Below are 24,765 nucleotides of genomic sequence, written 5' to 3' on the forward strand. Positions count from 1 at the left end.
TTAATGGCCTAGAATACTTTCAAAGAATAAAATCGTTGGACGTCCCCTACTCAAAATGAGAAGGAGGTTCTGAGATAAGACTTGAGAAAGAAGGAATGAAGCAGGACAAGGACACTCCTCGCCAGACTGATTTCCTGAGACTCACGGGGACAGCTGTCAAGAGGTGCAGCTCCTCGGCTATGTGGTTAGGTCACGTTAGGAGCTGGCAGACAAGAAAAGGGTGTTTCTACAGCTTGACGTCGGGGCTCCGCTGCGCTGGAAATACTGCACCGCTGTCTAAGCTCCAAGTGGAAAAACCTGGGGCTCAAATTATTTCGAGGTGGGAGCTAGTGCCGGCACTATTCAACCTTGTCAAGTGTGACCTTGGCCATTCTGTCAAATGAGACTGAATTCCAGGAGGGACACACTGCCAGGGAGTTCATCCTACAGCCTTACCTCACGTCCCATTCCCAGGCCCAACGTGGCTGCAGGGCACCAGGAACTATATTGTTAAATCAACCCTGTTACTAGCTTGTGAAAAAGAATTCATTATATTGTTGTGTGTGTGTCGAAGGTATTAATTTGATAAACATAAACCCTAAAAATTCTCTGTAATCCCGTTTTAAAACTTGATGGTTTATATACCAATGACCTAGAGGCCCTCAAGTCTTACGGCCCATGACAAGCAGCAGCTCTCTGGCTCCAGCCTCAGCCCTGCCCGCTGGCTGCAGCTATTCCACTCAGAGCTCACGGTGGTACAAGCTCCCATGTGCCATCACTTTGATGATTTCTCTTCTCTTCATACTGTAACATCTCTGAAATGAGGTCTTGTAACTGGCATCTTGTAACTACTGCCAGTCAAACAGCAGCTGTGACATGTCATTGCCTGCTCATAAGCAAATACCAAAGCCATCCACATGGCCACAGAGGTGTGCTGAGACTACAAGGAAGCCTGGGAGCCGCTATGAAGGGACAGGAGCAGGCATGCGCAGCAGCTGTGCCATCTGGGAGTCAGGGCCCCACAGCATCAAGGAAGGAATGCCATGTCACGAAGGAAACAGTAGGTGGGAAAACAGATACCCGCACTGGGATGGAAAAGGAGGGTGAGCCTCTGCAGGTGAGGAAGTTTGAACCCATGTATTTCCCTTACATTTTCCTTTCTAAGTATATGTAAGGCTTACATGATAAAAATCTATGTTTAATCACAAGCTCTTTTTGTAAGAAAACAATAGAAATTCTAAGTGATAAGAAAACACTGCAGGCCTGGCTGGTTTGGCTCAGTGGATAGAGCGCTGGCCTGCAGACTAAAGGTTCCTGGGTTTGATTCTGGTCAAGGGCACATGCCCGGGTTGCGGGCTCCATCCCCAGTAGGGGGCGTGCAGGAGGCAGCCAGTCAATGATCCTTTCTCGTCTTTTTTTTTTTTAAATATATTTTATTGATTTTTTACAGAGAGGAGGGGAGAGGGATAGAGAGCCAGAAACATCGATGAGAGAGAAACATCGATCAGCTGCCTCCTGCACACCCCCCACTGGGGACATGCCCACAACCAAGGTACATGCCCTTGACCGGAATCGAACCCGGGACCCTTGAGTCCGCAGGCCAACGCTCTATCCGCTGAGCCAAACTGGTCAGGGCCCTTTCTCATCTTTGATGTTTCTCTCTCTCTCCCCCCTCTCCCTTCCTCTCTGAAATCAATAAAAATATATTTTTTAAAAAGAGTTTATAAAAAAAAAAAAGCATTGCATCAGTCTAATTGATAAATTCTTTTCTTGGTAGCCTATCACACAGAAAATCTTCAAATGGATGGCACCTTAGAGTCAACAATTACAGCATTAATTACTGAGGTTGCAGATCAAGGAACACACAGGCAGCCCTGTAAGCAGAGCCCACTCGGCCGCCCAGCCCCTCAGTCACACGTCCCACCCTTCCTTCCTCCCTGGGGTTATCTGGCTTTTTGCTCCTTCCTCTGAAGACCCGTCTGCCACAGCTGTCTACGGCTGTCACTCAGGCTCAGCTCTCCTGGTTACTTTAATGGTATCTCTCCTTTTCCCAAACTACTCTTCTCTCATCACCTAATCAAGACAAGAAGTGAAGTATGTACCTCGATGTGCACATATTGGAGAGTTGTGTTTCTTTATTCTGAAATAAACAAAGTATTTACATTTCTTACTCAAAGAAAATTAATACCAATTAAATTGTTCAGCATTGGAATACAAATGGTTTAGTGGGAGGGTGTAATAGGATACAAAGTCAAACCAGGCCTGAGAGCAGGAAAAGTTTATCTATGGGCCTACTGTATTTTTTTTAAAATATATTTTATTGATTTTTTACAGAGAGGAAGGGAGAGGGATAGAGAGTTAGAAACATCAATCAGCTGCCTCCTGCACACCCACTACTGGGGATGTGCCTGCAACCAAGGTACATGCCCTTGACTGGAATCGAACCTGGGTCCCTTCAGTCTGCAGGCCGATGCTCTATCCACTGAGCCAAACCGGTTAGGGCGGGCCTACTGTATTTAAATAGTAGGCACAAAACCACCTCATTTACTTTCACAAAGCACTCATGGGCTTTTTTTTTTTTTTTAAATCCTCACCTGAGGACATGTTTTACTGATTTTTAGAGAGAAAGGAAGAGAAAGAGAAACATCAATTGGCTGCCTCTCACATGTGCCCCTACTAGGAGGGATCAAACCCAAAACCTAGGTATATGCCCTGATCGGGAATTGAACCTGGGACCCTTCGGTGCACCTGATGGTGCCCAACCAACTGAGCCACACCAGCCAGGGTCACTAGGCATTTTTAATCCCACTCTTAAGTAACTTTCCTAAGATCACATAGGCAATGACAGACAGAATCTGAGAGCAGATGACTATGATTTAATGCCCATGCTTTCTTCTCTGCATCGGAAAGTGAAAAACACAACGTGTATAATGAAGTCAAGTACTTATTTACCATGTGACAATGCAAACACACACATGTTTTGACTTACCGGGCTGGCTGACACTTGGGGGGAGGAGGACAGGGCAAAGGGCTTGTCTGTGACCTCGGGCAGAGAGTGGTACGTGTCCTTCTCCTCCAGTCTCCAGTGTGTCAGGCCTGTGCAGGCACACAGAAGAGAAGCAAGGAGAGACAGAACAATAGTGATTCTAGAGTAACATTTCTACCTAAAGAAAACGAAATGCGGGAAATAACTAGCCTTTGTCTATCTGAATACGAAAAGTTTCATTGGACGGAAAACAGTTCACATGAATGCCTTACCGTGTAAAAGTCCTGTCTTCATGATCCAAGTATTTAAAGTTGAAATATGTTACAAGTCAAGATCAACTAGCATAATTTAAAAAATATAAAGACAACAATTTCTTTGTGAATAGTACAGACTTATATGGAAGCAATATAAAGAATTCAATAATTTAAATATTTATTGAGCATCTACTGTGCCAGGCTGGGCGCAGGGAGACTGAGACCCAAACAAGAGGAAAATCACAGGAAGTTAGAGGGTGGTGAGCACTCGGTTGGTAAAATTTAAAAATCCAGAGAAGGGAATATGTAATTGGGGGAGGGGGGACAGGGTTGTCAGGGTTGGCTCACTGCAGAGTAACAATTAAGAAGGAGTTGGCCATTTTAGCCACCTATGAGGGGGGCAGAACATTCCAAGTTCAGAAAGCAGCCCATGCAAAAGCCCTCCAATGAGAACTTTGTGGACCAACAGCCTCCCTGCCCAAGCCGAGAAAGGCAGAGCGCGGCAGAGCGTGAGGTCAGAGCGTGCAGGGCAAGCTCTCGCAGGCCTCCATAGGCCTCACAGACACTCCAAGGCCTAACAGAGGTTAGAGCCGAGGAGTCACGTGCTCTGACTCATCTCTAACAAGGAGCAGGTGGCTGGCTACTGCGCTGAGCACAGATGGAAAGGTGAGCACAGGGAGGCAGGGAAGAAGTCGCAGGAGCCCAGGTGACAGGTGATGGGGCTCCTTTAAGGTGACAGTGTGAAGGTGGTTGGGGTAGAAGTTTTCAGAAGGCAAAGCTAATTCCTCCCGATGAACTGATGCAGGAGTGTGGAAACGGAGCCACTATGTAAAGCCATTAGAACTAAAGTAGAGAGTGGAGAATGGCTCCCAGAGTTTGCATTTCATTCATTTTGAGGCACCATGAAAATGCTGAGGTCATTTCTGTGCTATTTGCAATACCTGCAGGCTCTTCCTCAGCCCCAGGCAGGCGTGGCGTGTGCGGGAAGCAACCAATCCATGTGTGTCTCTCCCCCTCCCTTCCACTCTCTCTAAAAATCAATGGAAAAATATCCTCCGATTAGGATTAACAACAAAAGAACAACAAAAAATAAAGAAAGAAATACCTGCAGAAACGCATCTATCCTGACAGTAGGCAGACACCAAGTAAGGAAGCTACAGCTACCATGCGTTCACTTACAGAGACCACTCTCACACAATGCACGTGAGTCTCCCCGCTGGGACATGCAGATGTTATTAAAAAGGAAAAAGGGGAAAAAAAAATCTTTAAACATATAAGTTTCATACCTGTTCCTGAATCAGCCATCCAAAAATTGGGGTTTTCGTCTGGCTTACTGAGGTAAAAAGCATGAGGTGGTGTAGCAGCAGCGAACTCCAACTGCAATTCAAGAGGACAACTGTGAGCTGCCAGCTAAATACCCCAGGCACACACTGCTGACCAAGGTCGAAGCTGGCGCAGAGACCTGCCAGGGGTCCGTGCACAACACCTGGCTGGCCCTCTGGTTGCAAGAATGCAAAACAACGGGAATTTAACAGCAAATAATTCTCTTTTCCTACATAAGTTAGAAAAGTTCATTTGGGTTTTCTGCGGACCTGAGAGGAGAAAACTGGGAGCAGGTGTTATTCAATGAGTTTGGCAGGAAAATGTGTTAATAATTTGCCATCTACTTGCAAAGGAAATGTGAGGTGCCTAGACTTAAAGTCCTTTGGTATAAAAATGAATGTAAGAGCTATAATAATTCACCTTATCATTCAAATTACATTAAATCAAATCAACTCTGAAAACCACAATAATTAATATGAACTTTAAATAGTAGACATCATCTTTTTAAAAAATATATTTTTATTGATTTCAGAGAGAGGAAGGGAGAGGGAAAGAGAGATCGAAACACCCCTATTGGGGGACTGAGCCCGCAACCTAGGCACGTGCCCTGACGGGGAATCGGAGAATTGGGGAATCGAACCGTCCACGCTCAACCACTGGCCTCCCTGAGGGTTTTTAAAAAACAATGAAATGAATTACTCTCTGTTTAAATGTGACATCTGCAGTTGAAAAAGAATTAGGGCCTTTACAAAACAGTTCGTTTTTTCTAGTATTTTCTCCCTCGTTAGTTTTGATTTCTGGGAAAGAAGCAAGACTTAGGGCCAATCGCTGCTTCCACTCCTCTGTGCCACCAAAAGGCAGAGATGTCAATGGAACAAACTGACATGACATCTGTGCGATGAGCAGGCAGGAAACCCGGAGTGACGTGACGGTCACCCACCTTGTCCACCGGCACTCTCTGGGGCTGCTCGGTTCCTTGCGTGGGTTGGGGACACCCCTCTTCGGCATGGGCTCCCTTCGGGTGGTTCTGCTTCAGCTTCTGTGCCCATGATGTGATCGCTTTACTACTTAAAAAGAGAAAACCAAAATGACTCTTTGGGTGTCGTCCTTCCCATGAGAAACTAATGACACGCCGACACCGTATCAGTGGAAAGGGCTTTGAGTTGTTTTCTAAGAGCAAAGGGCAGATGGACATTATGGATTCACCTACATTTCTTTTTCCAGTTTCTCATTCCCAAAGGCAAAATGAACTAAAAGACCAACAGCGATCAGCAGTACATACAGTCTATAGCCGTCAACCAAAGCAAAGCCACGCAGCCACGCTTCCAGGTCTAAATCTGCCTCTACAGTGAGCACATTTATTCCCACGGACTAATAACTACACTGTGTGTGCACAAGACTGGCTGCTCTGGCGCACACCTTACTTTGTGGCGCATTTCAGAGATACAAACTGGAAATTGAGGGGAATCTACATAATTTTAAATGATTTTTTGTTTTACAAACATTCAGCTACAGTTCCTTTACTAAAAAGTCCCTGGGTCAATCAAAATGTTGTTAAACTTACAAGTCTCTTCTTATATATAAAAAGACACACAAAATCAAGTATGCTTGTGTATAATTTTTTAAATAAGATATAAAGTTTATATTTTATATCATGCCTGGAAGCAAGATCTCAACAGTCTGAGAAAAATGCTTCTTGCTTGTGTATAATTTTTGATTTCCAATTACATAAACATGTGTAACAAAATCCCACTGTTGACATAGTCCTATACTACCATTCTGAGCAAGTTTATAGTGACTAGAAATCCTAGAAGGCATTTTTCTGGCAAGGCCTCCCTTCCACTTTAAGGGTTTAGTAGTCTCATAACATTGCAAATGGGAAGAGCCCGGTCCGGGTGGCTCAGTAGTTGAGCATGAACCTATGAACCAGGAGGTCACGGTTCTGTTCTGTCAGGGCACATGCCTGGGTTGCGGGCTCGATCCCCAGTGTGGGGCATGCAGGAAGCAGCAATCAATGATTCTATCTCATCACTGATGTTTCTCTCTCTCTCTCTCCCCCTCTCCCTTCCTCTCTAAAATCAATAAAAATATGTTAAGAAGAAAAAAAGGGGGAATCATTAGTATATACTGTGCTTTGTTTACTCCAACTTCCACAGGCACTAGCCGAAAGACTTTGGTAAAACAGATAAATGTTCAAATGCATCTCATTCTATTACAGTCCAATGAAAAGGAGCTTTATCTGCTAGATTCTAAGTGTATTAAACAAGTAAATGCCCCTCAAATGATGCAGAAACTCTACTTACCTACTTGTTTTTCCACTGTACACTTCCAAAATCTTACTTTCACCGAGAAACTTGTGTTCAAAATCACCAGGAAAAATGGAAATGTCTTCCTTCAACGAGTCACTGAACTCCTGGGGAGAATGGATGTAGAAACGCTTGTGCTTCCCACCATCCACAGGAGACGAGGTCTGCACAGCTGGCGCCCCGCACTGCCCCGCCGAAGCCTCCGTGTGCTCCATGAACTCCTGGGGGCCCTTAGACGTGCAGGTATTTAACTCCGAGACACAAAAGGTCCCATAGCCACTGCTCACTGAGCTGCTGTCCACATTGCAGTCTGGCTGTGACGGGGATGTTTCCTGCTGCATTTCAGGTTCTTTGGACTTTGGGTAACTGAGGACAGACTCATTTCTGTCACTGTTTTCAGAAAAGAACCCCATCTGCCTTCCTGAAGAGAGGTGTTCGCTCAGAGAACTTCTGTCATAGGAAGCCCGTGAAGCATTACTGCTCTGTAACTTGACTAAATTCTTTATTTCCTTCTGGACCCGCTGAAAATAAAAAGTGACAGGTTTAGGTAAGAAAGTATATTAAACATCACACTTTTATAAATGGTATGAAAATAGTGTTCAAAATACGACATTACTCTAAAGATAATCCGCATGTCTTATCTTCAGTTTATAAACGAAGTTGATATAAAGTACATATCTTACACCTAACAAGACGCCCGTGTAAATAACAACTTACTTGGACTTGGTTGTGGAACTGTTCCTGCTGGGCCGCTATCTGTTCTTGGCACTGTTTTTCCACCAAGTTGAATAGCTGTAACCACCTGGCCTAATAATTACACAATATTTTAGTTAAGGATCATTTTAAACCTAATATTTCACAGAAAAATTCCTCCAGTAGGAAAGGGTCTTTTTAACAATGTATTTTTAATGTAAAATTTGTAAGTGGAATTATATAGTTGTAAAACCATGTTTAATGTAAAAATACAAGTTCATAGGCTTGGGGACCTCTTTTTTATGGGGTAAATCTTCCTTTTCCAACTGGCATCTTAATCTGATGTTCTCTGTTATCATTTTGGATTGAATAAGAATGGGTAGGGGCACCTTACAGTTGTCTCATAACAACTAAGGATTTTCTTAACAGTGACTTACACTCCCAAAAATAATCCCACATCTTAAAACAAGAAATCGTTTGGTATTATGAAATTTTAGCCCCTAATTTATTTGTGTAAAAGCACCTTTTTAAAGTTGGGTATTGAAGAGTTTAAAGCTGTACAGCTGACAAAGTACTAAAAACCCCCGAGTTGGCCTGTGACTCTTCCCAGCCTGTTTAGGTCTTGACCCACCCGCCGCCCCAGAGCAGTTAGTGCTCCTGTAACTGGCCGGCCGCTGTGCTTTCAGTCATGGACTACATGCAATAACCTACAATGTCACAGGAGCGGCCATGAACGCGGGCTGCCCTGGGTAAAGCCTCCCAGTGTCTTTCCTACCAATCCTTCCCGGCCCTGCCCGATCTGGCCCCCACACCTGCACCCCCTCTCATCCTCTCTGCCCCTTGCTCAATAGACACCAAAGTTGCTGGCTTTTCTGTCTAATCACGAATATGTTGTTAAGACACACTTCTCACCGTCTTTTTCACATTCATTCAATATCATTCCTGTTAATATATCCGGTCACTTTACTTTAGCACTAACTTCAGTGTCATGCGCTACAGGATATCCATTTCTAACAATTCAGACTTACAGAGAGGCACCTTTATAGTTATTTTAAAATTCAAAAAAACAAAACAAAACTAGATACCTCGCAGTTTTTCCAAAGCTCCGAGTCAGTGCTCCCGCTGTGCTGGAGCTCTTGCATGAAAGAGGTGAGGGCTTCACCTGCGCCTTGAGTCACGGCCGGTCTGGTCTTCCCTGAGAAAGAGGATACCCCATTTGTACTAAGGTGGGGGCTACTTCTGTTGAAACATAAATAATTCAAATGGTTTTCCTCATTCTACCAGAGTGTTGAATAATTCAGCAGTTCAAGATTTAGCAGAGCAGTACAAACCACTGATATTTAATCCTTCTTAATGGCACTTCATTTGTTGCAAATCTGATCACAAGTTTGCCCACGAAAGAAAAATAGCAGTAAAAAGACAGACAGCATTTAATTTTTTTTTAAAGAACACAACAGAAAGGCCTGTTTCAAAAGTGAGAGGATACTCGGAAGTCCCCGCGGGAAACAAAAGTTTCTGCTAAACAATAATAAGCAACACCTCCAGCCCCACTCCAGCCCCTCTGATCTAAAATACTGCAGAGGACTGTTTGCCCCTTTAAGAACAGCACCTTATTGTAATGAAATTCTTACCCCCACACCCCACATTGTCCAGAGTGACAGTGGAGTCTTGTTCATTGGATCCCTCTAATTTGGCGTGATAAGCTGATGCTTATCTTTGCACATCTTTGAATAAAAGTTGTGCCAAGCAAATTAGCACCAAATATTCAGGACGAATTTAGCCTATTCAGTGTGCAAAATACCACTGATTCTCTCCAGGAGGACTGCCTTTCCAAACTGGAGATGAGTTCATTTCAGATTTGTTTCATACAAACACAAAAAGCATAATTACGACATTAACATTTATTTAAATTCCAATCGCTGAAAGGCCATTTCCATTTCTTCAGTTGCACTCTGCTTTGTTTCACTAAGAATGTGAGAGAGAGAGAGGATACTAATGAAAATAACAGCAAAACAGAATTAGAAGCAGAGAAAATATTAATAAAAATTCGAAGGATAGAAGCACAGAATCTGTTGTCCATCAGGGATTTATATTAACCCAATTTGAATTTGGCCAGTTTAGCTGCAGCCGCAGTGAAAAGAGAGGCAAGCTCAGCTGCGTAATTTTCACTAGAAAGGCACATGCAGGTTGGTTCCTGCAGCAAATCCAACACTAGGTTCTGGAAGTGGGTTTCCCAGGGGCCCCGCGGCACAGGAAACCAGCGCAGGGCCAGCTTTTGGCAGCCGGTCGAGATTATCAGGCAGACATCTCTCTGGACCACCTCCCACGCCTGGTTTGTTTCCTGCGCCCTCCTTTCATTTATGCTTCCTCCTATTGTGTGTAAAGGCATTTGCCCCTTTAACAGCAGGCACCAGACTGCCTTTTACACTTTATTGTGCCTGCTTTTTATAGCTGGCCTCCCCTAACAGTCCCTGCCTCTTTGCTGGTTTTCAGCTACTGTAAACTTAGAAACAAGCAGTCAAGCTTGTCAGGCTATGTACACAGTCAGAGTGGACAGGCTCTGATTAGAAACAGACCAAACATGGGATAGTTTTAAAAATAAAATGCATTGTTTGGCGGAATCTATTTTGTCAGCTTGGTATGAGGTGTTTTTTGTTTTTTTCTTACTTCCTAGTATTCAACTTTAATTGCTTCTTCCAGATTGGTGAGCTATTTCTGCAATATTAAACATTATTGATGCCGAAGCCGGTTTGGCTCAGTGGATGGAGCGTCGGCCTGCGGACTGAAAGGTCCCGGGTTCGATTCCGGTCAAGGGCATGTACCTGGGTTGCGGGCACATCCCCAGTAGGAGATGTGCAGGAGGCAGCTGATCGATGTTTCTCTCTCATCGATGTTTCTAACTCTCTATCTCTCTCCCTTCCTCTCTGTAAAAAAATCAATAAAATATATTTTTAAAAAAACAAAACATTATTGATCATGTTATCTTAAAAATGTAGAAATAGCCCAGCCGGCATGGCTCAATGGTTTGAGCATCAACCTATAAACCAGGAGGTCATGGTTGGATTCCTGGTCAGGGCACATGCCTGGGTTGAGGGCTTGATTCCCAGTGTGGGTCGTGCAGAAGGCAGTCGATCAATGATTCTCTCTCATCATTGATGTTTCTATCTCTCTCTCCCTCTTCCTTCCTCTCTGAAATCAATTTTTTTAAGGCAACTAAATTTTAATGATATTCTTGTAATTTACTGAAAACCAAAAAAAAGGTATAAAGACCACTGCAACTAGCAAAAACAAGTTCTTTCTCACAGTTCCCCATGCAAAAGTACATACCTCTGGCAGAAATAAAAAACATGGAAGCGCTAAAACTATTCTTATCTGTCCCTGAACAGATCCTGATCATAATTTTGTTTTATTTTTTAGTGCAAATCAGTAACTATGACACTATTTGGATAAATTGGTAATCTATGCAAATAAATTTATTTTTATTTGTTAATACATTTTTTAAAAATCTATCCCATTCTTACCTATTAGTACTTAAGTTCAGTCCAAGAGAGTAGGGAGAATTTTTTATATCAGATTCTACAGAAGATGAGGTTTTTTGTAAGGGTTTCACCAGGTCAGCATCTTCCATAGTGGACAGAAATTGTTATGCTCTCTCATTTGAAAGTGTAGGTTCTTTCACTGTCTGAAGAAACTGAATCCGGGTCATCTTCAGATGCTTCATCGTCTACAGGCATTCTCAGTTGCTAACATTCAGAACTGTGAAATATCCTAAGTTCCCAAGACTCTGAAAATGAATGGGGGGAAAAATACTACTAAAAAGCCACTAAACCTAGCAACTATCTCTTTGTAACTTTGGCAACTGTGATCCTTTTATACAGGTCTACATTACCGAGAGAAACATCATTTCCAATAGCCAAAATGCAGATACAACCCAAATACCCATCAAGTGATGAATGCATAAACGAATGTGGTGGTATAAAGGAATCTTTTCAGCCATAAAAAGGAATGAAGTATTAAAAAAAGGAACGAAGTACTGAGATATGCTACAATGTGGATGAACATCCTACAATGTGGATGAACATTCTACAATGTGAACCATGAAAGCATTATAGGAAGCTCAGTAAAAGACCACATACTGTATGATCCCATTTATACAAAATATCTAGAATAGTCAAATCTACAGAGACAGAAAGTAGATGAATGTTTGCCAGTCGGTGAGGAAAGGGGAGAATGAGAGTGACCAAAACAGGTATGGGTGTCTTTTGGGGGCAATGAAAAGTTCTGGAATTACATAGTGGTGATAGTTGCACAACTCTATGAATATACTAAAACCCAATCAATTGTATACTTTAAAAGAATGAACTTTATGGTATGTGAATTATATCTCAACAAAAATATACAATAGGGGTGGATCTGCAAAATAGCATCATCTTTTCCAGGTAAGATTTCAGAATTGTATGTGTCTAATAATCAAGGTTCTAGACACAATGCTACTAGGTAACAACTTACATGTCCATTTGTTTAATAAATTCTACAAGCATCCATGCTTATTGATTTACACAGTGAGTCGATGACAAAGAACTCAGGATTTAACTTGGTCTTAAAAACAGCCTATGAAGCCGTTCACCATGGTTGTTTCCCACCGGCTGGAAGGTGGGGTGGAAGGAATGCATTTTGCACTCCTCGGCCTTTTGTACCCTGTGCATGCATCACTTCTTTAAAAATAAACTATCTGCCAGATCAACTAAAACTGAACTGACACTAGGTATACAGAGTCAAACAATATGCCTTCTTCTTAGGAAATTCACGTATTTTAAAAACACACACAAGACAAAAAGAAAACCTTGCTGCTCACAAAATGTGAAGTTTAGGGAGTGAGACCGAGAGAAGTGATCTAGTGTTCCGGTTCCTCTAGGCTCCCACTTCCCAGGGCCTGGTTTTCACAAAGCACAACCTCAAACGCGTCATCTCACGGAGGGAACCGCGTCCTTCAGGGACAGGTGTGGAGGCCAAGGTTCACCGGGCCGAACCCAATGGATTTCTCCCCAGTGGCTTCGGCCCATCGCCGACGACAAATGGGGTATTGAAAACGCCGGGGGCTGCGCCTCCCAACTGGCAACCAAAACGCCTGGATGCACATCACCTCGCTCTTCTCCCAGAAAGAACCACAAGCTCCCAGGGGACGAGGACCCGCAGCCCATCTCTTCCTCCCCGGCCGAGATCATCCGGATGCAGGAGACCCCGACGGAAAACCACTTTAAATGCGACGATGCTTCGCCACCCGCGGGGTGAGGGGTGAAGGTTAAAAGGGGGAATGGGGGGTACCCCGATATACAATGCAAAATTTTTTTAAGAAAACGTCATGGGGAATAAATAGTACAGAGACCATTTTATATTTCACAGCAACAAAATATCATGCTTTTGGTTTCTCCCCACCCCCCCGCCCCGACCCCTAACAAAATAAAGAGTTGGGGGAGAAGCGAACGGCTGATGGGGGCCTGATGCTGCTATAAAAGTTAACGTGCAGTTTTGCTTTGCTGGGAGCCCGAGGGGGGAAGGGAGGGGGGATTGCAGAGGTCGGGTGCCCGGACCCCAAAGGCTGGTGCGGGCTCTCGGGTCCACGTGAGAAGGCGAGGGAGGACGCACGCAATCGCCCGAACCCAAGGCCGTCGTCCCACCAACTGCGGCCGCGATCCCCCAAGTCAGCGAAGGAAACGAGGAATTCCCCAAGCCCCCCGCCCCTCGGGGAGAGGCGCTCTGCCATTGGGCCGCGCGGGTGTCACTCAAGGGCACCGACGCTAGACTGGGCGCCCGGCCGCAGGCAAAGCCCCCACACGCCCGAGGGCTGGGGGAGAGCTGCGGCGTGTGGCCGTCGTCTCCCTGGCCCTCTAGCCCGTCAGCACGCTCAGGGCTCCTCTAAGGCCGTGTCTTCTAAGTCTCGTCCCTCCTGTCCCCCGAGACCGGCAGCTCCCGGCAGGCGGGCGGCCGCTTACCTGGCCGCCGATTCAATTCAGCGTCGGGCGAGCGGCCTCTCGCGACCGTTAAACTTCAGGGAGCGTGCGCGCGCCCGGCACCTGGCCGGCGATTGGCCGCTCGGGAGGGGGCGGAGACACTGAGCAGCTGCGCGCGCCGCGACCTCCCCCTTCCCTCCCCTCAGCTCGCGCGGGAGACCCAGGTCGAACGCCTGGGAACTGGTGCGGGGCGTGGTCATTGTCAAGCCCTCTCGTCTGATTGGTTCTCTGGCAGCTTTACCGGGAAGAGGCCTCAACTTTCCGCATGCGCAGTTGGTAAGAAGGCGGCTGGGAGCCTCGGCTGAAGCACGGCGCATGCGCAGACTCGAGAGTGCGCTGCGATCCCTATTCGGCGGTGATTCTGGTTCCCACCAAGTCTTTGGGGGCGGAGGCCGATCGTGGGGTCGGGTAAGTGTCCGCGTAGAAATCGGGCACCCGCACGGTTACCCACGATTGTCAAGGGCTCTGGAAAGGGGACTGGGAGCCCGGACGCCTTAAGTTTTCCGGTTTGCGACCCTGAGTCGCGCAGCCTGTTGACCTGAGGCCCTGCTGGCGGTGCGGTGGAGCCGGTGCAGACACCTGAGCTGCTTTCCCTGCACCTGGTGTAGCCTAGGCTGTGGGGGGTCGGCCTTGGCGATTTTCAAGGACCTGGGGGAGGGGGGACAGGAGAGGGAAGCCCACGCCCTGCAGAAAACAGGACAAACGGAACGGTCCCCGTGGACTTGTTCAGCAGAGCCTGTCGCGCCCGTAGCACGCACACAGCAGGGCTGTTGCAGGCCTGGCACATAGTAGGTGTCAGCGTCGCTCCTGTCAGAGCTTTCAAAGGACGAGAGAGATCCCGCGCCCCGCGCCGTGGGCCCCCAGCCCCCCTCTCTCGCTCGGTTGCGTCCACATCCTTCAAGCTGGTGAGCCTTTCCGGTACTTGCAGCTTTGAGATTTCCCTCCAGGCGTCCCGAGTCCACGGCGTAGGGGCTTTGGCTGCCACTTAGAGCTGCCTGAGCGGGCGGGACCTCGGAGCTGTGCCTGCGCTTGGGACGAGGCCGCCCATCGCATCCCAGCCCCCCAAGAATCCCTAGCAATAACGTTTCAGCCGGAAAGCATCGTCTCCCTCCCAGACCTCAAGCTTAAATGAGTCGAACCCCCACCCACCCCACATTGTGTTAATCCACCCGCTGATATTATGCTCGTGTGACACCTAACCAAAGTCCAAATTATTTTCTTAATGGTGCTTTTATATCATTCTTTTAAATATGTTTTTATTGATTTGAGAGACAGAGGAAGGGAAAGGGGAGAGGGAGAAACATCCAGAGAGTAACAGGGATTAGCTGCCTCCTGCACGCCCCCCACTGGGGGCTCTGCTCCAAAACCCAGGAATGGAACCAGCACCCTCCTGGTTCATGTGTCCACGCTCAACCCCTGAGCCACACTGGCGGGGCGGAGTCTTTAAATTGACAGCTTTATGGCGGAGATCTTTCCGTCTTTTACATTGACTGGGATAAGATCAGGCTATTCAGCAACAGAGGTCGCTAGTAGCTTGAAAAATGTAGTGCCTGTTAACCAGGGGGTTATTTTGTGTCGTTGGTTTTGTTTTGTTTTGTTTTTAAATATATTTTATTGATTTTTTACAGAGAGGAAGGGAGAGGGATAGAGAGTTAGAAACATCAATGAGAGAGAAACATCAATCAGCTGCCTCCTGCACACCCCCTACTGGGGATATGCCCTTGACGGGAATCGATTCTGGGACCCTTGAGTCCGCAGGCGGGTGCTGTATCCACTGAGCCAAACTGGCTAGGGATGTCGTTGGTTTTTATATACAAAGTTTGTCATCGGGGGACCAGTTCTCCACAGCAAAAGAGGAGGAACTCTAAAACTAAATCTATAGTTTATCCATTAAATATGGAAGTGATGAGGTATACATTTAAATACGGATTTTTTTTTTCATCTTTCCCGACTTTTCTTACCATATTAGGTAATCCCTAAAGATCTCTAAGTTTGAACCAGGACTTGTTTGATGAAGGTGGGTTTTTATCTTTCCATTTGAACCTGTCGGGAAGTCCAGCTGTGCTCCTGGCATCATAATTTGTTCCTTGGCACCTGCTTTCCTGGATCACAATTATGACCTCACCTAACAGTATGTCTTTGGTACTTTCAAGGTTTCCAAGTACTTCTTGAATGGGACCATCCCCAGTAAAATAATGAGCAGGTCGCTGTTCTAGAAGCCTTTTCGCTCTGAGCTCTAATCAAATAAACACCCATGAAGTCATGAGTTTGCAGAGTGGGTCTGTGCGCTGAGACCACAGTGTGTGTGGTGTGTCACGGGTTCCTGAGCTCCATAGTGTAGGGATCGGAAGTGCTCACTGCTTCACATTTGTGGCGACGTGTGATTTTTCTCACCCCAGCTGGTATTACTACCTCCGTCTTACAGATGAGCAAACATGGCCAGAGTTGCATAGAGAGTCGAGACATTGGCACAGGTTGCTCTGACTACAAAGCAAGATAGCCTTTCAGGGGCCAAAAAAATGAGAGGAAGAAGAGTCAAGAAGAGAAAGTTGAGGGAATGAGCTAACACTTTAAAGAGCTAGGGAAAGGACTGGTCTGGAGATGTTACGAAAGGTAAAGAAACAAGCTGTAGAAAGGACCAATTTAGTTTAAGAAATGGACCAGCTGCCCTGGCTGGTGTGCTCAGTGGTTAGAGTGTTGGCCTTCGAGCCCACTTAGGGTCGGGAGTTTGATTCCCGGTCAAGGGCACGTACCTGGGTTGCAGGTTCCACCTCCAGCCCTGGTCAGGGTTCGTGCAGTAGGCAACCAATGTGTTTCTCTCACATTAATGTTTCTCTTTCTTCCCCCTCCCTCCCTCCCACTCTCTCTACAAAATCAATGGAAAAAGTACCCTCAGGTGAGGATTGAAAAAAAAAGGGGGGGAGGGACCAGCTAATGTTCTTCCAAGATAAGTCTGAAATAACCCAGGTAGTAGGCATCGCTTTATTTGTATCAAATACACTCCTACTTGAAAGTGCTTTTAAGACATTTAAGTCCCAGACAAACAGAAGCCATCATTATGGTAATAGAGGCGTGAGAATTTTTTAGGAGGAAATGTAGAGGATGGTTATTGCTGGTTTTTTATGTGCTTCTGTCTCATTTTAATAGCCTGGGTGTGAGTTATAAAGTTCCTGTTAGATGCCATAAATAGAAGACAGTCATGGTGATGCTCATGAATAGGACGGGTGTCATTCTCCATGGGGTCAGAGGTTTCTGTTTAAAAGAAAAACTGAACAGGGCGTTATGGGATGAATGGAAAGCTTTTCTCTTGATCTGCTTCATTGTTGCCTCTTGAACCGCAGCAAGAAGCCTATTAAACTTCGACCAGACCTAGAGTAGCCTCTCCCTCTTCCCCCCAAATCCAAGATGATAACTGCATTTCCTGCTCAACCCGTTATGCTTGTCTTCTTGGAGAACCAAGTCTCTGTGACACTTCCTGTGGGAGGCGCTTCATCCTCAGGGTAAACCGAGCCACGGAAAGGCAGGGTCTGCTTCGGGCCTGAGCCGGCCCAGTGGCTCCATCTGGGAGGGGCTCGCTCTCAGAAGGGTTCCAGGCAACTAGAACAGGAGGGTGAGCCGGTGGGAAAGGCAGAGGGAGGCTGCTCTATCTGACCTCCCATTCTACAGGGAGCCCCAAAACTCACCTTTAAACATGAATTAGCATTAAGCATTTCTCAGAATCCTCCTCTCACGGGGCCTCTGGTGCCATCAGCTGACCATTTTGACTTTAAAGCTGCAAGGTTGCAATCAGCCTTTTCAAGCTCACTGGGCTTGGTCTTTGCCCATTGTTCTGAGACCTGCCTTTTTTTATTTTTTTCATTGATTTCAAAGAGGAAGGGAGAGAGATAGAGTGATAGAAACATCAATGATGAGAGAGAATCATTGATCGGCTGCCTACTGGGAATCGAGCCTGCAACCCAGGCAGGTGCCCCAACAGGAAGCCAAACAGCAATCTCCCAACTCATAGGTCAGCACTCAACCACTGAGCCACGCCAGTCAGGGGCTGTTTTACTGTTTTTAATGGGACTACTAGGACATGTAGAGTTCCACACGTGGCCTGCGTTCTGTGTGTACCAGGCAGCGCTGTTCTAGCACATGAATGCATGGGAGCCAGCGTTTCAGGGGTTCGTTCTCCAGGTGACCCAGCTTCTTCGTCCCCTTGTTCCCATTTCACCTGCTCTGTGAACTCAAATCAATAATCGTTTCACTCTCTTCTCTAAGTAGCTTCACCCAGCTCTCCTTTCCACCTCCTCCGTCTCTTTAACGTCCTGATCTTGGGGTTTTCACCCTGCAGGTGGGACACTCCGACAAGCCTTGCTCAAAGCCCTTACCCGGGCCCTTGAAGTGCGTCTCCTGGACCAGAGTACAGCCTCCCCTGGGTGCTGGTTAGAAATGCAGGGCCTCGCCCAGCCAGAGTGGCTCAGTAGTCGAACATCAGCCTGTGAACCAGGAGATCACAGTTTGATTCGCCGTCAGGGCACATGTCCTGGCTGCGGGCTCAATCCCCAGTGTGGGGTCGATGATCCTCTCTCATCGTTGATGTTTCTCTCTCTCCCTCTCCTTTTCTCTCTGAAATCAAATAAAAAATTTTTTTTAAATGCAGAGCCTCAGGCCCTGATGACGAGTACCTCCTCTAACAAGGTCCCCGGGTGGGGGGGGGGGGGGTGGCGGGGGGGGGGTTTCACCCAACAGGTTGAGTGATGAGGACTTAACCCCCGTCTTTCCTAAAGCCCCATCTTGGGTCCTCTCCACATCTGCTCCTCCAGTTCGATTTGAGGACACTTCTGTGAGGTCAGGACGAGGGGCACCTAACAGAAGCCGGTTCCAAGGCCCGTCGCAGGCCCTGCAGGTGACTTGGGCCATAGAAAAAGCATGAGAACCACAGCTCCGTGGCAGGTCATCCATTCCGGCCCATCCTGATGGACATCTTACCTTAACTTTTATGCTCCAGGCCCCTGGGGCTCCCCATGCCCAGGCCTGGCTCCTGGTAGACATTGAAACTACTATCGAACAAATTACCATTCCCTTTTGTAAAGGCCTGACACCTCTAATCTCTAACTTGGCCAAGTGAGAAGGGACTGGACAATAAGAGGCTTCACCCTGAACTGCACTCAGCAGGGATGCGCTGAAGCTGCCGGAAGTGAGGGTGGGAGCCAGCCCCGGACTGAGCTGCCACTCCCAGGAAGGAATCAGAGCTCAGCTCTCCCCTCGGCTGGTGTCCCCTTACCGGCACTTCTGTCACCTTTGTTTTTCTTTTTTAATGTCACCGTGAGCTCTGATTTCAGCTGCTCTTACTGTTCCCCGAAGATTTGGAGTTGCTCTTCGGGTATCACAAAAACTGAAATCCAATCCGGAATCTTCGCTGAGCTTTGGGGAAGTGGAACCATGGGTGTGTTGTCATTTTCAGCTGTCCTTGGAGTAGCGCCAAAGCCCCAGGAGATACCAGGCGTCTTCGGGCTCGCCCGATTGGCTGCTGGGATTGGCTGTTACACAAACCAGCCATTTGCCGGGTGCTGGGGACCTTCCTGAGCTCCAGTTGGTGGGAGACCTTCCAGTGTGCGAGTGGCTCTGAACTGGGACAGAAAGAGAGATGTGAACCACACTGGCCGACAAAGCACCCTCCTCCCGCCCTTTGTCTCCCACTCGCTTCCTTCCTTTGTCACCGGCCCTGCCCCAGGGCTGTCCCACCCGGTCACACTCACTCACTCACTCACGGAAGAGCAGCCCCAAGAGAGGCGCTGGGCTCCTGTCCGCAAGGAACCTAATCCAGGGACCAGACGCTGTCTGAGGCACAAAGGAGTCCTGTCCTGCGGGTTGAAAGCAGGAAGGGGCACCTGGACAGGGACGTGGTCTCCTTCAGGGAGTCGTTTCCAGGAGGTGGGTTCTTTGTTGCCGCGACGTCGGGCAGAGTGCCCGGTTTCTGGTCTATCGTTTTCTTTCCTGGGGAGACTCCTGGAATATCGCACACACGACAGACAGAGGCAGTGGGTATAGTAGCGTTTGGTGGCACGCTCCTCCCAGCTACGGAGCCCTCACCACTGCACCTTCCTATCCCCCAGGGCTGGCCGCGCTGAACGCAGGCTTCTCACACGGACGTACGAGGTGGGCCACGCACAGTCATGGAAGTGAGAACTAGCACTGGCGTTAGCCTTGCAAAGTGTGTTGTCTGTAGAAATAGTAGAGACAGAAAGGAAGGCTCTCATCCAAAACTGGCCGGGTAGCTCAGTTGGTTAGAGCATCACCCCGATGCACCAAGGCTGCGGGTGCGATCCCCAGTTGGTACGGAGAGGTATCAACAATGAATGCATCAGTAAGTGAACAACAGTGGATGTATCTCTCTGTGTGTGTCTCATCAAGTTTTTTATATGTTTCTTTTATTTTTCTACTCATCAGTTTTTTTAAAATATATATTTCTATTGACTTCAGAGAGGAAGGGAGAGGGAGAGACAGACAGAAACATTAATGATGAGAGAGAACCACCGACCGGCTGCTCCCCACGCCCCCGACCAGGGATCAAGCCCAAAACCCAGGCATGTGCCCCGATGGGGAACCAAACCTTGACCTCCCGGCTCATAGGTCAGTGCTCAAACACTGAGCCGTGCCGGTCAGGCTCCAATCAGGGGGCACAGTCAGTTCTCATTCTCCCTGGGCAACAGGGGTTTTGCTAGAAACCAGCCTCTTGCCTTCAAAGGCCCCACAAAAGCCCCTCCGAGCACTCTTTCCTCTGGCTCTTCGCCTGCCGGGGTGGGTGGCGAGGCTTGGTCTCCATTCTCCAGACGAGAAGCCGCCCAGGCTGTGACTACCCCTGTCCACATGCACATCTTTGAAGAGGTAACACCTTTCAGATTCCTGCCTCCCTGACCCTCGAAAGAAAGACACCAGAGCTGTGGGCTCGCCAAGTCCTCACGGCTGCCATCCTCTGACCTTGTCAACTGAGGCCGTCCCGCTCACGCTGCCTCCGAGCAGCTCTTTAATTGTACTGTGTCCCTCTCTGGCTAGATAGACGAGCTCCGTAAAGACAGCCTAGCTCTCTTCCACCTCCCGTGGCTCACAGGACATCGCGTGTGGTGTTTTGAACCTACCCGGCGCCTTCAGGCAAGTCGGCTGGTTCGGTGGGCCTACGCCGCGGACCAGCTGGATCACGGCATTGGCCGTGTGTCTGAGGGACAGGTGTTCCTGTTCAGACCCAAGAAACTGGGAACATTGAAAAACAACAGCCATGACGTTGATGGACAGTGATAGTTACTGGGTCCCACTGTCTAGGCTCAGCCGTCCACAGGCGATGGCACACCGTCCTGTGTGTGGATTTCAGAGACTCCCCAGCATTTAAATAATGTCACCAGACTCAGCTCCCACTTCTGCCTTGATGTGCTGTTTAACACATCGAATCACAGCCCTGTTCTGAGCTTCACACTCAAACCCTCTCCTTCCTGAGAAAACAGCACCTCTTGGGGGCCTTGGAGATATTTCTGGTCCAGCCCGGCCGGCGTGGCTCAATGGCTGAGCATCTACCTATGAACTAGGAGGTCACAGTTCTATTTCCAGGCAGGACACATGCCTGAGTTGTGGGCTCCATCCCCAGTGGGGGGTGTGCAGGAGGCAGCCGGTCGATGATTCTTTCTCATCATTGATGTTTCTATCTTTCCCTCTCCCTTCCTCTCTGAAATCAATATATATATGTATATATACACGTGTGTGTGTGTGTGTGTGTGTGTGTATACACACATACATATTTTTAAGTCCATTTAAAAAAAGATATTTCTGGTCTGTTACAGAAAAGTATTTACCAGCAGGCAGGATACGGTCAAGTCATGTGTCTTCACCCACTTCCTAATACCCTCCCTACGAGATGGTCCTCATCGTCTGAACTGGGACCTGACGTGAACGTGGGAGCAGGGCCTCCCCCTGAAGGGCTGTCTCTTTTGTCTGATCCAGGTCTTCGGCAAGCAGAGCCCCTGTCCATGGGCACCTTGGGCTCATTTCGCTTTCCTGCCCCGCTGACCAGAATGTGCCCCGTGCCCTGGGCACACTGGTACAGGGAGAAGCCGGCATTGCTGTCCCCGGGAGCAGGAGTCCCTCGGGTCCAGGTGGCCGGCAAGAAGGACCACCCCACCCTGCTCTCCCTGGAAGAGAGTGACCTGGAAGAGCAGTTTGTGAAAGGACACGGTCCAGGGGGCCAGGCAACCAACAAGACCAGCAACTGCGTGGTGCTGAAGCACGTGCCCTCGGGCCTGGTCGTCAAGGTAGGGGGAGCGGGCGGGGCTCTCCGGGTTCACCAGAGGCTGGCACATCTTGTCCTGTGCAGCCTCCTCCCAGCCCCTCTGGAGCCAGGCGCTTGCTGCCCTTGAACTTGGCAGGCAGCAGGGTTCTCATAAAGCATGGCCGCCGGTGGCCGCAGCACTGCCATGGGCGCTCCCTCCCAGAGCAGCCAGCAGGCCCCGAGGTCTGCGAGGTCCTCTGCCCTGAGGGCCTGGCTGCTGCCCTCCATCTCCTTGGAGGCCAGTGACACCCACCCCTCTGAGCATGAGATCAGACTAGCCATTCCCAGCACTCAGAAGCTTGCCCGCACGGCTGCCTGTGGGAGTCTCCCTTCCCTGTAAAACCAAGCTCCCGCGTCCCAGCTGCCAGCACACCTGCCCCTCTAGGAAGTGGTGCCTCGGTGCAGGGGGACTGCCCGTCCGCTCTGTGTGGCCAGAGGCCCGAGCGGCCGCCGAGCCTTGAGATACGACCAAGAGCACAGCCGGCCTCGGTACCAGCACGGCTGAGGGCCTCGCGAGCTTCAGCTTAGTCCTCACAGGCCCCTCCACCCCTTCCTCCCGGCGGGACAGGTGAGGAATGGGAGGCACAGAGGCTAAGGCACGCGCCAGGCCCTGCCAGCTCTCCCTGCGAGAGCACATCGCTGTCTCCACCACTGCTCTTCCCCCAGGACGCCCTGTCATCAGGAGCCACAGGGAACAGCCTGAAACCTGACATCACTTTGGTTTAACCTGTTTTATATAACTTCCTCCAAATTCTCTCTCGGTGCCGTTCTCTCGCCCTGACATCCCCGAATTCCCATCAGCCAGCTTCGCCGGCCCGGCCCCCGCGCTCAGGCATCACATGCGAATGCTGTGGCGACTGATGGGAGAGCCCCGTTTCCCTCTCGGACAGAAGCTGACCTTGGCACACAAAGTGCTCATGCCCTGCCCACAGCTAGGCATTTCAGTGTATGTTTTCAACATTATTTTGGGATTGTAAGTTATTTAAAGGCTACCGTTGCTTCTAAACAAAACCACACTCCCAACTAGAAACAGTCGCTGTGAAAGCCACATCCGACATGGGTGTGGGCCAGGGGCACGCCCTGGCTTTGTCACCCCTTCGCTGGGATTCTTGCCCAGTGTCCTTGCCTCCCGGGCCCGCCCCCTCTGCAGGGACGAGGTCGCGTGTGCTGCGTCCTGGGGTCCCGAGAACCACCCTACGGTTCTCAGGTCACGATCCTCCTCTCCCTCCCGCAGTGCCATCAGACGAGGTCCCTCGATCAGAACAGGAAGCTGGCTCGGAAAATCCTGCAAGAGAAAGTGGACGTTTTCTACAACGAGGAAAACAGTGTCGCTTACAGAGAAAGACGCGAAGCAGAGAAGAAAAAGCAAGAACGGAAGAAGAGAGCAAAGCAGACCCTGGAAAAGAAGAGGCTGCTGAAGGAACTCTGGGAGGCGAGTAAGAGCTCCACGGCGGGAACAGCAGGTTCGGAGTGAGGAGCCGCTGGAGGATTTCGAGGAAGAAGGCGGGGTCCCTCACCCGCGTGGCTACAGGGCTTCAAAAGCAGTATTTGAGCCGTTTAAAAAGCGTCGAATTGTTTTACATGGCGGATTAAGCTGTGGATAGAGATGCACTTAAAATAAACCTGAGAGAAACGCAGGCGGTCCCTGCTGGAGGACAGTGGCTTCTTGGGGGGGTTGGGGCGGAGGCGGGTCGTCGTTGTGAGAAGCAGCTCCGAGGGGCTGCAGGTGGCAGGCAGTTTGATTTCGGGACCTGGGCCGTATCAAGAAGGGTGTCGCCTTATGTCTTTACGCTATACATTTGGGTACCTTATTATCAAAGGTTAGGGGGGAAAAAGGAGGACTATTTTTTAAAAGTATAACTGTTATGCCCTAACCAGTTTGGCTCAGTGGATAGAGCATCGGCCTGTGGACTCAAGGGTCCTGGGTTCGATTCCGGTCAGGGGCATGTACCTTGGTTGCGGGCACATCCCCAGTGGGGGGTGTGCAGGAGACAGCTGATCGGTGTTTCTCTCTCATCAATGTTTCTGACTCTCTATCCCTCTCCCTTCCTCTCTGTAAAAAATCAATAAAATATATATTTTTTAAAAAAGTATAACTGTTAAAAATGTCCATTTCTATGGAGACCTGTGAAATTGAGACAAAGATTAATAACCTGTAGGGTAACATCATCCGCTGGGAGGTCACTGCTCAGTGATACTTAGAGGTCAGCTTAATGTCAGGTTAAGAGAATAAAAACAAGACGGCACCTAGCCAGTTTGGCTCAGTGGACAGAGCATCGACCTGCGAACTGAAAGGTCCCAGGTTCGATTCCGATCAAGGGCACATGCCCAGGTTGTGGGCTCAATCCTCAGTGGGGGACTTGGAGGAGGCACCTGATCAATGATTTTCATCATGGATGTTTCTATCTCTCCCTCTTCCTTCCTCTCTGAAATCAATAAAAATGTTTAAAAACAACAAGACAGAAAAGACATGCAGGTTAGTAAGGCACTGGCCCCACTAGCTGCTTGTACCACATGACCAAGTGGCCTCTCCCATGAGGAAGTAGGCGCATCGTTCCTGTAGGTGGATTTACAGGCAGGTCTAGAAGGGATGAGCTTCCAGAAATCCGATTTGCTTGTGAGTTTGTTCGACACCATCACCATCCTTTGGCCTGACCGTTGTTTGGGGCTGTTCAGGCAGGTCCATAGCCTGGCTTGTTGGAACGCTTCACAAGTTCCCGTAGAAAACTAACGGGAAAGACCCGTGAGGTGAGCAGGTCCATCAGATACAGCGCCTCCCTCATTTCTGCAGCCAAAGAAACTGACCCCTAAGGCAGTGACCTCGTCCGGAAGCTCAGGTGTCCTCCACAAGGCTCTCTAGACCCCTGGGTGCAGTGGCAGGACCCTTCCCCACTCCAACGTCCACCCCAAGGCC

General features: G+C 48.6%; 2 protein-coding genes across 9 annotated transcripts in view; one reads left to right on the plus strand and one right to left on the minus strand.

Moving 5' to 3' along the window:
• Positions 1 to 13,734, minus strand: part of MPHOSPH9 (M-phase phosphoprotein 9) — a 42,177-nt gene extending 28,443 nt beyond the window's left edge. For 4 of the 8 annotated variants that reach the window (XM_059676913.1, XM_059676909.1, XM_059676906.1 and 1 more), the window contains exons 1-8: positions 13,535 to 13,734; positions 11,063 to 11,325; positions 8,627 to 8,780; positions 7,566 to 7,655; positions 6,846 to 7,369; positions 5,483 to 5,609; positions 4,506 to 4,596; positions 2,969 to 3,075 (exon numbers count right to left, since the gene is read on the minus strand). In XM_059676913.1, the coding sequence (XP_059532896.1) occupies positions 2,969 to 3,075; positions 4,506 to 4,596; positions 5,483 to 5,609; positions 6,846 to 7,369; positions 7,566 to 7,655; positions 8,627 to 8,780; positions 11,063 to 11,169 (1,200 nt within the window). In that variant the 5' untranslated portion in view covers positions 11,170 to 11,325; positions 13,535 to 13,734. The remainder of the gene's footprint in view (positions 1 to 2,968; positions 3,076 to 4,505; positions 4,597 to 5,482; positions 5,610 to 6,845; positions 7,370 to 7,565; positions 7,656 to 8,626; positions 8,781 to 11,062; positions 11,326 to 13,534) is intronic. The other 4 variants (XM_059676910.1, XM_059676907.1, XM_059676912.1 and 1 more) reach the window with 4 other exon arrangements.
• An 89-nt stretch (positions 13,735 to 13,823) lies between these two features.
• MTRFR (mitochondrial translation release factor in rescue) lies at positions 13,824 to 23,488 on the plus strand. The gene is made up of 3 exons (XM_059676916.1): positions 13,824 to 13,960; positions 21,527 to 21,834; positions 23,086 to 23,488. Exons 2-3 carry the CDS (start codon positions 21,553 to 21,555, stop codon positions 23,323 to 23,325), a joined length of 522 nt encoding a protein of 173 aa, XP_059532899.1. The 5' UTR covers positions 13,824 to 13,960; positions 21,527 to 21,552; the 3' UTR covers positions 23,326 to 23,488.
• Positions 23,489 to 24,765: the final 1,277 nt, after the last annotated feature.

This window comes from Myotis daubentonii, chromosome 19 (genome assembly GCF_963259705.1).
Source record: "Myotis daubentonii chromosome 19, mMyoDau2.1, whole genome shotgun sequence".
NCBI classification, from domain to species: Eukaryota; Metazoa; Chordata; class Mammalia; order Chiroptera; family Vespertilionidae; genus Myotis; species Myotis daubentonii.

Excerpts from the sequence above, each read along its gene's own strand:
- MTRFR (XM_059676916.1), top strand. The coding sequence starts at position 21,553 with ATGGGCACCTTGGGCTCATTTCGCTTTCCTGCCCCGCTGACCAGAATG. Across the intron at positions 21,835-23,085 it reads CCTCGGGCCTGGTCGTCAAG|TGCCATCAGACGAGGTCCCT; the intron begins GTAGGGGGAGCG and ends TCCCTCCCGCAG.